The 11,080-nt window shown below is 45.3% G+C and overlaps 1 protein-coding gene across 1 annotated transcript; it reads right to left on the bottom strand.

Annotated features, from left to right (window-relative positions):
- Positions 1-10,665: 10,665 nt before the first annotated feature.
- RAI2 (retinoic acid induced 2) lies at positions 10,666-11,061 on the bottom strand (the record flags this gene model as incomplete). The annotated part of the gene is made up of 1 exon (XM_009325498.1): positions 10,666-11,061. A coding segment is annotated over one exon (396 nt), but the record flags the coding sequence as incomplete, so codon positions are not given.
- Between the last annotated feature and the right edge of the window lie 19 nt (positions 11,062-11,080).

The following is an 11,080-nucleotide window of genomic DNA, read 5'->3' as shown; positions in this document are numbered from 1 at the left end:
TCCAACTTGACTTTGTGCCACTGTTCATCATCCTCTGGGCCCAGCCATTCAGCCAGTTTCCAATCCACTTTATTGTCTGCTCATCCAGACTGTACTTCAGTAGCTTGTCTGTGAGGATCTTTTGGGAGACAGTATCAAAGGCCTTCCTCAAGTCCAGGTAGTCAATATTCACTCCTCTCCCCTTATCTACCAGGCCAGTCATTTAATCATGGAAATCTATCAAGTTGGTCGAGCATGACTTCCTCTTGGTGAAGCCGTGCTGACTACTCCTGATGATCATCTTGTTCATGTGCCTGAAAATGGTTTCCAGCATTAGCTGTTCCATCACTTTCCCAGGGATTGAGGTGTGGCTGTGACTGGCTTGCAGTTCCCTGGGTCCTCCTCCTTGCCTTTCTTCAAGATAGGAGTGATATCTACTTTCCTCTGGTCTTCAGGCACTCCCATTCACCATGATCAATTAAAAATTATGGAGAGTAGCCTCGCAATGCCATCTGCCAGCTCCTGCAGCACTCATAGATGCATCCCATCAGGCCTCTTAGACTTAATGTATGTCCAGTTTGCTTAAGTATTCCCTGACCTGATCCTTTTCCACCAAGAGTCCATCGTTCTTGCTCCAGCCTTTCCCCCTGGTCTCTGGGACCTAGGATTCATGAAGTCTGGTCTTGCTAGTAAAGACTGAAGCAAAGCGAACATTCAGTACTTCAGCCTTTTCCACATCCCACGTAATGAGGCCCCCCATCTCATTCAGCAGTAGGCCCAGGTTTTCCCCAGTCTTCCTTTTGTCACCTATAAAGTGTAGTCTATTTTAATGCAGTATCATGTGACAAAACACATTTTAAAAGTGGATAGCAGTATTTTTTCTTTGATTGGTTAGCTAGTTACATAATAGAGTAAAATAAGTATTTAATTCCAATATTAGATGTGTGAAACTGTTCTAAAAGTTATGAGCATCTTCATCTTTCTGCTCTTTCTGCCGAGTTGAAGCTATGTAGAGTTAGGCTGGCTTGGTTTAAAAAGCCCGGGGGAAGGGGCAGGAAAAAAAAAGACCCCCTCGAGATCAATTTCAAAGGTCATATATTCCTCTCTTTTTTTTATTACATGTAAAACTATTGGAGTGAGTAAAAAGTGCTCATTTGGAACTGCCTAAGAGTGATGCAGGGAGGTAGAAGCTGATTTCACATCCATTTCTGTGGTGAAATGGCTGCTGCTTTTTTCTCCAGCCTTGATCATAATGTTTCGCTCTGTAAAGCTTACTATAACTAGCCCATAATCCTGGGATCCTGTTCCCCAACTGTCAGTGCTCTTGTTGGTTCAAAGGTCACACAGAGCCATTTTGAGACTTTATCTTCTTAAAATCTGAGCAGTCTGTTGTAAACTCAGTGTTTCAAGTCAGCAACTATGAGACATTTTATATCTTTTTTAATTTTTTTTTTTACAGTGGGAACCTCAGATTGTTTTTTAAAAATAGCAAAATATATATATTTTAAAACTTTCTCCTCTGATGGTTTGTCCTAAACAAATTCTCACTACTGTGGCTGCGTAGATGATGGGAGTTCTGTATGTACTTAAAATATGCAGTGGTCCAATAGGCTTTGAAATTCCTCACTTACATGAGTCATCCATCCCTGTCCTAGCAGATAATTTTGATTAGCTGTAATTTGTCCCATTTGAATCAGAATTAGCTTCCACCAGCTCCAGAATCTCCCAGTCCTGCTGTACGCGCTGAGGAGTCCTGCATGAGCTGCTTCTCCCCGTAGCTTTACGGACCACTACTAGTTGTATTTCAGCTTTCATTATCTGCAGGGGAACTGTTTAGTGCTGATAGCGAAGCCTGCACACCTCTACTTCTTTTCTTTTTAAAATACGTGAAGACATTTTCATCCACCGAGACTCACTTTTCAGCACCTGAAATCAAAGCCCTTCCAGGACAAACAGTATGAGCAAACAGATGCCAGCATAAGAGAAAAGGGAGATCGCATCCCATGTTGTGTGAACAGACAAATGCGAACAGATGTACAGCTTGAAGCTGGCAGAAGCCCTCTCTGCCAATGGTTCCTTCCTAGTTATGACAGCTGGAAGGAAATGAATACACCACAAAACCACCGTGATAATTGCCATTACCCTGCGTTGGCAGTCTCAGCGCTGAGGTCAAAAATGGGAAAGGCAAAGACTCATCTACCCTCCCAGGTGGAAGCAGAGGCAGATTGGCAAGGCACTGGGAAAATCTTAATGAATGGTGGCACACCTTAGAAAGTCTGGTGTTCAAATGTAAGACGCTGTAATGTTACTAGATTTCTCCCTTTCTCATACTGATTTTTTTTCAGTAGTTATGGAGGCACTCTGTTCCCCCAAGCAATTGTGCTAATGCTGTCCAGATCCCTAAGAGGGGGGGTTTCAAACAGGTCTGAACTCTTCTTCCCTCAACTTCCATCTCTCCAAACCAGTGCTGCCAAACGGGTCTTCCTCTTATTGGAGACCCTTTTGAGGGAAGGATCTTTGCGTGTGCTTCTTACTCCTGTGTGTTTTGAAAAATAAGAAAAGGACTCTGCAGCTTGCTTGCTTTATCTCTGATGTATGCACCCCTGTTGCTACTGATTTCAGTCCTTGCCTGGGAATGTTGGTGGTACTCTGTTATGAACAGGTGCCTCTCACCTAGGCGATGTTACTCAAGGTGTGGTCTACAAAGTGCTTTTCTGTCTGTCAGTCTGTCTTTTTTTTAAGTCCCTGTGCTCACATGAACAAAATAGTGGGGAGGGAGAAATTAATAAATAAATGCTCAGTTTTAGTCTACCTTTGGTTTATGCTTGTGCTTAAGGGGTGAGGTACTAGATAGGTCATTGTGATATAGTTGGGACGTATTGCTTATTAGGCTCAATGGGCAATGGTGGGGGATTTGGGGTTTTTTTGTTTGGTTGGTTTTAGTTTTGGGGGCTTTTGTTGGTTTGTTGTGTTTTCTTTGTTGTTGTTTGTTTTTTTTTTTTTAACGGGATACTGTCAGCTGTTTGTTTGTTTTCAAGGCACCAGCTCAGCCAAAGGGAGCGTATTACTTTCGTACATCTTTGCATTCACCATAGTGTATTAATTGTGAACTGTCTTTGCCTGGGTGGTGTTTGGCTACAGGAAATGAACAGGTTGGGGAAAGTTTTCTGTTTTCTTTCAAAACATTTAATGGAAGCCTGAGATGAGTGATAGGGTTTGTGTGCAATAAACATGGGAAGGAAAATATATGAAGAATGAAGTAATGGGAAATCAGAAAGGAGAAAACCAGGTGGATATACTAACTTAAACTGTTTTAGATTTGGATGCGCTGACTGTTGAGTCATGACTAGTGTCTTTGACTCTTTGTGTTGAGCTGGGATTTTAAAAAGGAAAGTTAAAAATTAACATTTTGAACTATGTCAGGGGTGTGAAGTATTTTATCTTGATATGATTTCATCTGAAAACATGGGCTGAATCCTTGTAATTCCTTACCCAATTCTTGGGGCATCCTCTCTGTGTCCTTAAATTGTTTCTTCGTAATTGAATGAGCTGCTGCTACCAACTCCCTCTTGATGTGATTTCTTTTAAAGACAGACCAGTTGAGGAGCCAAAACCTAGGAATACAGGATTGGGTTTAATTTCATATAGCTTAATGTCTTCATATCATATTTGTCTAGACTTTCATTGTAGTCCATGAAAGTCTAGCTGACCGAATTGAGGGTATGAGTGATCTGACCAGATACCACCATCTGCTTTACAAAGAGATGAACAGCACTCTTGACTCTGCTGGTTTTATTGACTGCATTTTCAGTATCTGTCATGGGAGCCTCGATACCCATCTCACTTAACTTCAGCATGTGAGCTAATTCCCCACCTAAAGTGCTGTTTGTTGCCAAGTAAGATGGAACAGTCCCCTTACTTGAGTCCTTCATTGAAAGACCTAGTTGGCGTTCAGAAGGAAATGTTCAGGTGCACATTCTTGCACAACCAAGAAATGCTGGCCAGATCCCACAGTCTACCACACAAGGGTCTTGCTCAAAAGTCCAGATGTCCAGAATATCTAGCCCAAAAAGTCTATCCATAGAGAATATTTCTGCTCTCTTAGATCCCCGTTGTTGCATAGTTAGAGTGCTGTTGCATATCTCTTGTTTAAAGTGGCAAAAGGTGGACAAAAAGCATTTAAATATTCTGTTGGTCTTTTTTAACCCCGCTCTGACCCCCCTGTACACAAGTACGGGTGGTGCTAGGTGAGTGCGGCATGTGCATCATCAGGCTTTAAGATTGAGTGTGGCGGCTTTGTGCCATCATGGTTCAACTGTGGAGCGTCTCTTAAGGGTGGGCACGTGCTCTCTTATGCTGGACTGTGCTCCGTGGACCAAGCTTTCAGGGTACTTATTTTGAAACTTTTGTTTAAAGAATGAAAAATCCACTTGATTACCTTTATAACTGTGAATGCAGGTAGAGGTTTTTTTCTCAATAAACAAGAAATGACTTGTGTATCAGAAGCCTCCAAAATTAATAGCTTTCCCATGCTTACTGATGGGACTTTTAGGGGTTTTCTTGCAGTACATAAGCTCCAGAAAGAAGGACCTCCTTGTTTTGTGTCACAGTGAGGCACCCTTGGTCTGCAAGATGCCAGACTAGGACAAAACGTTGCCTATCTTCAGTTCTTAAGCAAAGAAAGATGGGGACTCCGTTGACGAGGATGTGGTGGGAAGGATGATATTGAAACAATGCGGAAAATGTGACCGTTTTGAGACAGCTGTGGGCTAAGGAACATTAGTAATCCCAGGAGCGAGGGGGGGCCGGGCACAGGCTGGCGCAGGGATGTGATGTGTCTGTTACCAGAGCTTCACTGGAAACATGCACTTCCTAACAGTGAAAACTAATGTTTTACCTGGAAAATAGTGCTCCTTTCCAGATATTTGATTAGACTGTACCCTGCTGTTTGCTCTTTTAATTTTCCCCTCTTAGTTTGAAAGTATCCTAATAATTTCAGTACCAGGATATTATGCTATTATTCTAGGAGAGCTTGGGGTATATGGGCACAAAGCAGTGCTAAATATTTTAACGATTAGTAATTTTTCTCCCCAAACATGAAGAAATGTTTCAGATGGTTCAACAACAGAATGGATTTTCCTAGCAGGGCTGCGGTACCAGGATTTTAACAACTGTGGAAAATATGTTTGCCGCACTAAAATTAGGGGATTTGCTTGTGTGTGTAGGACTGCCCCAGAGTACTCTGAACTGCAAACTTCAGCATTAAGAGTATGTGGTATAGTCTAAGAGAAATGCGACTTTAAATAAGAGGGGGGGAAGCATTGGGAAAAAGTGAAAGGTGAGTGAAAACAGCGAATTGCAAAAATTAACATCATTAATGTCGCAGTGGCAGGCTGGCTGCATTTGGGAAGGCAGGAACTGATCCCAGCCGGAGGAAAACAAGGTCTTTGACTGAGCCCTTCAGCATGTTTTTATAAACTTGAGCACAAAAAGAAACTAAAACATCTGGCACCAGGATATTATGCAATGTTGTTTTATGCTGTTTTCATTGTCTAAGATTCTTTAAGAGGACTGTTAACGAGTTGCTTATTGTTGTCGGATCGCTGTCCTGAGGTGCCTCTGTGCAAGTGAAGGGGCACGGACCTCTCTGAATCGCTCCCTTCAGTGCTCGGTGGCCACTTCTGTGCCAGCCAGTTTCCCCTGAAAGCTTTCGCATGCAAGAAGTGCACGAAGCTGCTCCTTGAGCCCCTGCAGGTCAAACCTCTGCAGGGATATGCAAGGTGGTGTAATCATCCCCGTGCTCTGGGAGGGGCTGAGCAGAAAATGGGTAGAAATGGTTAAAAAAGAAAAGTTGGTACTGATCAGGAGACATACTGGCATATCAATTTTATAGCGGATAGGAGCGTGGGTGGTAGGAGGGCCTAGCTCACGCACGTCACTTCAGGCCTGTGATACGCAGGAACGGATGCCTTTGATGTTCTCCTCCCCCGCCCCTTCCCACCGGGCTGGGTTTGCTGCTGCTCTTCCCCGTCACCTGCTGTGTCCGGGTAGGAGCAGGAAGGCCACACTGCCTTGAGTGCTCTACGTGTGTGTGACTTGGTGTACGGTCTCCTCCCGCCCTCACTTCTCAGCTGCCTTCAGCCCAAAAAAGCATTACCCTCCCAGCGCTCAGTGCTCGCCTTTCTTCTTGCTCTCGCTAAGCCGAGTGGCCCTGGAGCCTTGTCTTGGAAGCTGACACCTTCCTTTTCTCTGTCTGTCATCTGCTCGTGGCCAAGGGCCACAGCTTTGCTTCTCCCTTTCGTTCTCTGGCTGGCTGCTTGCTAACTTCAATAACGGTGCGATGCTAACAGGCCTGGAGGTGGCTCTTGCCTCAGCTTCCACTGCCTGCTTTCATCTCCCCATTCTCCACCTTTTCCTTGCGCTCGTAATTGTCTGCTGCTTACCTGACTGCTTGTGTCAGGTAAGACTCTCAGCCTAAAAACCACCCGGTCCAGGTAAATTCTCTGGCTGAGAAGCTGCTCGTTCTCCTTTTGGATTCATTTCTGTTGCTAACAGCTAACTCCATGTGCCGAAGCCTTAGCTGTGCACTCCTTGTCCCAGGGCTGTGCCTTGGGCAGTGTAGGGGAAGGGGACCCAGCCGCCATGTGGAGGAAAGCTCCAGGTTGGTGCATCTGAGCTGTCCCACCCCTGAGGCTGCCATGTACTGTGGCCTTCATCTGGGACATTCAGCCCTGCTCCCCTCCTCGGATTCAGTGTCTGGCTTCCTGCAAAGCCCCTGCCTGATGGAGGGAAGAGAGCAGAAGGGAAGGTAACCCACCCCTGCAACCCTCTCCCGTCTCACCTACCCCCTAATAAAAGCCCACACCCAAAGTCCAAGTCAAAGGAAGCTTGGAGCCAACAAGGCATGCCCTTGAGGGTCTGCACTGCTCGCTCTCTACCTTATATATACCCATCATTGTAAAACATCTTCCTCCTACCATTATGGCTTAATGACTTTCCCTTCAACTTCACGAGAGGTATTAATGTCTCCATTAACAGCCACCAGAAATGGAAGCTCCATATATCATGAGTGCAGCTCTGTGTCCTTCTCCTCATACAGAAGTTTCAGAAGCAGTTAAAATGTAGCCCTGTAGAAAATTAATGGCCCAATATACAAAATGTGTAATTGCTGCTAGAGGCGAGGAGGAGGAGAAGCTGGAAGTGCTTAATCTTGGTGTAATTAAGTACCTTGTTCTGTGGCCACTTCTCCCCTGTGCCAACGGGATGTAGGACTTGTGCTTCACACACGAGGGATGGTGGGAGGCAAATGGTCCCTACTTAGTGTCGTTTGCCCAACAGAGTTAAGCATGAGGAGAGGTGCTGGTGCATGGCTCTTCTTCCCGTCGCACAGCCTTGAAGGCTGGGGTTGCATGAAAGGGTAGCAGGGGAGGAAGCAGGAGCTGCCCTAAGCCTTCCCGGAAAGATGCTGTTCAGAATATTCCCCCCTGCCATTGCAGTTTAAGAAATGGAAAAGCCAGGCGGTGGGGCAGGTGAGCCCAGTCTGCTCTGCCCATCCATTTCTAGTGGGGTGGCTCCAGCCTGTGTCGCCGTGGGGCAATGGGGATGTTGGTGGCGACCAGCAGCGCCAGGGAGCTTGGCCCTTCTGGAGACGGCCCTGTAAAGACAGGGGGGCTGGTCCTGGTGGGGCAGATGGGGACGCTAGGATAGTTGGAGCCTGCTCTGTTTTTTCCCAGCCCTGTTTCGGAGAGGGGAGGTTGCAGTTACTCTTGTTAATGGTCTGGGGGAAGATGCAGCCGCGTAGCTGCTGGTCTGGTCTGCCTTTACAACCGGTACCAGTTGGCTTTAAACTGAATTGGTTGCCTGTAGGCATCGGGTGTTTTGACAGTGCTTGTATGGGTTTATAATGGCATAAAGCTGATTTAGCCTAATTTGTTGTCGGGGTTTCTGGGGCTTGTGGTCTAAATTCAGTTAAACCAGACCTCTGTGTGCAGAGTGGGCCGGGAGGTAGCCTGGGCATTGAAGTTAACCTGGGAGCACTAAGAGCTCCCAGTAAAGGCCTGCGAAGGAGAGGAGGGAACACCGCAGCACCTGCAGCCAGTGTCACCAACAAGTGCTGCTCTGCCTGTCGCAGGTGCCCCGTGGCCAGCAGGAGGGGTGCACATCAGCTGGATGCCCTCCCTCCCTGGGGAAAACTACATTTTCAGAAGGCTTTTGACACTCTGGAATGGGCCCAGCTGAAACAGCGGGGCAGTGACAACTGGGATGGCCGTCCCAAGGGATGTCGAAATCCCGAGCCTCTGCACTGTAATAGCCAGAAGATGACACATTTCATCAGCACAGCTTCTTGGAAGGAGCAAAACAAAGTAGCAGAGTATTTTCAATTAAGAAAAAAAAAAAAACAAACCAAAATGGTCAGATGACTGAACATTAATGAATCCATCAACACTTTACGCTCTTCTGAACATTGTCAGTTCTGCCAGCTTTGGGAAAAATAAAAGGCCTTAAAAATACTTAAAAAGCAAGAGTTTGACAGAAGTTGATGCTATGCTTATGTGAAAGTCCTCCATTTTCATATTAAGCAAGAGGGCAGTGATCCTTCAGCCCAGGAAAAGAGAAACGGCATGCCTTTCCTAACCTCCTAATGCAGATGCATCTTCTGAATAGTGAATTGGTGTCTGCTGCCATCAAAAGTTTCAACAGATTTCGGCATGACACCGGTGCCTAAGGGTGTGATTAGACTTCTAACCCGGAAGCCGCTTCTTTGTGCAACTTCTCATTGCATGAACATCTGTAAAAACCTTCCCGAAACTGTCCAAGAGGCATCTTGGAAGTAGCTTGGCTGCAGCTAGGTAAAGGAAGGCACAGTTAGTGTGCGACGGCATCCAGCTGATGGGTTTACAATGGCTTTTTTTATTTAGACAGTACTGGTGTGGAAAAAAAAAAAAAAAAAAAAAAAAAAAAAAAAAAAAACTGAACATTAATGAATCCATCAACACTTTACGCTCTTCTGAACATTGTCAGTTCTGCCAGCTTTGGGAAAAATAAAAGGCCTTAAAAATACTTAAAAAGCAAGAGTTTGACAGAAGTTGATGCTATGCTTATGTGAAAGTCCTCCATTTTCATATTAAGCAAGAGGGCAGTGATCCTTCAGCCCAGGAAAAGAGAAACGGCATGCCTTTCCTAACCTCCTAATGCAGATGCATCTTCTGAATAGTGAATTGGTGTCTGCTGCCATCAAAAGTTTCAACAGATTTCGGCATGACACCGGTGCCTAAGGGTGTGATTAGACTTCTAACCCGGAAGCCGCTTCTTTGTGCAACTTCTCATTGCATGAACATCTGTAAAAACCTTCCCGAAACTGTCCAAGAGGCATCTTGGAAGTAGCTTGGCTGCAGCTAGGTAAAGGAAGGCACAGTTAGTGTGCGACGGCATCCAGCTGATGGGTTTACAATGGCTTTTTTTATTTAGACAGTACTGGTGTGGTGCTGGGAACGTGTCATTTGAAATAATAACAAAAGAGTTTTTCTACGTTAACAGGTATAGCCACGAAAAGGCAGCACCCACCGAAAATTGTTCTCCTGCTCTCATGTTCGTCCTTCCGTCGGGATGGGTTTTTACAAGTGAGCCGTGTGAACTTAAATGTCAACAAAGAATAATGCATCTCCAGCTCATTTCCATACACAAGTGCAAAACCGTAACCTACCAGAACTTTTATTTTAATTGTACATTCACATTTCTCCATTGACGTGGGCAGCTTGTACATGGCCGAGTGATAAAGTTACACAGTTCTGCTCTTTCATGTGCATTGATTTCAGCCATCAAAGAAACTTAGAAAACTGACAATAAACAACTTTTCCATATATCTGTAGTCAGGCTGGGAAAAATTATGTGACTTTTCCTTCCCCTCCTGCCCCCCTGGCAACCAAATTCCCCTGACTTTTAGGCTTTTCTCTTTTAAATGACCGCTAATATTACTTAGTATTTTAAGACGGTTTCCTATGGCTCTCTTGCAGTGAAGCTGGCGTTAGGTGCGCACTGGGCTGTACCGCTCACTCGTTCTCACTCCTCCAGAAGCTCGTTTGGGCACATCGTTAGTGGCTGTTGTGACATGCACTCCGACAGTTCTGTGGGGCAGTATAATTTTTCTTAGCCTGTTATTTTTTCTTAACATCACTAGGCTCATCACAAGTCAGTTGTGGCGCTTTACAGTTTACAGACTTTTTGCCAAACCTTCTCCGTACACTGAAAGCGATTCAGAAATGACCAAAAATGCTGCAACCAATTAGCACGTACAAACATTTATTTTGAAATTTCCATTCCAACCGTTATGAAGAATTACATCATCAAAGCACTTTATGGCAGTGAAAATAGCTCTTACCCCTCTGACTCATCCATTACTCCATTAAAGCTGCAAAATGTGCAATCTGCTTGAAAAATAGGTTGCTTTTTATTCAGTTTCCCATGAAAAGTCAAAATTCGATAACAAAAAAATGAAAAGGGAAAAAAAAAAACCAACCCAACCCAGCTTATAGGGACTCTACATCCGCTCCTCTCCCCCTTCCCCCAAAAATAACTTACAAAGATAGTTTAAAGTTTTAAATGAGTTTAAAACCAAGTGCATCTTTTTTATTATTTTTTTTTTCTTCTTCTTCTCATAATAATCTTAAAATTCTAAAAACCCATAATTTACTTTCTTGGAAAAAAGGCAGCGAGCCGTTGCTTCTTGATTGGAAGAATATGTATCTCCGGCGAGTTCATTTTCTTTAGCTTTACCTTCCTGTTTTTGACGGGTTTCCTGAGGGCCTCGGCGCTGTCCCGGGGCTCGGGCGGGCTCTTCACGTCGTAGCACTGCAGCACCGAGTCCTGGGGCAGGTCCCTTTTGAAGGAAAAGTTTTTGGTGGAGACCCCCGACAGGCCCTTGATCTTGCCGCAGAAGATGGTGGGCACGGCGTCCTTGACAGAGACGATGACTTTGGCTGTCTGCGAGGTGCTGACGATCTCGATGTTGTTGCCGGCCTTGGGCTCGCAGCCCGCCCTGCCCGCTTGCTCCACCAACCACTTCTGCGGCTGGCGCCGGCGCCCAGCCCGGCCCCCCCCCCCG

The sequence above is a fragment of the Pygoscelis adeliae genome, unplaced genomic scaffold (genome assembly GCF_000699105.1).
Source record: "Pygoscelis adeliae isolate BGI_AS28 unplaced genomic scaffold, ASM69910v1 Scaffold386, whole genome shotgun sequence".
Classification (NCBI taxonomy): domain Eukaryota; kingdom Metazoa; phylum Chordata; class Aves; order Sphenisciformes; family Spheniscidae; genus Pygoscelis; species Pygoscelis adeliae.
Note: the sequence above shows the minus strand (reverse complement) of the source record. Positions and strands in the feature narration are given on the sequence as shown.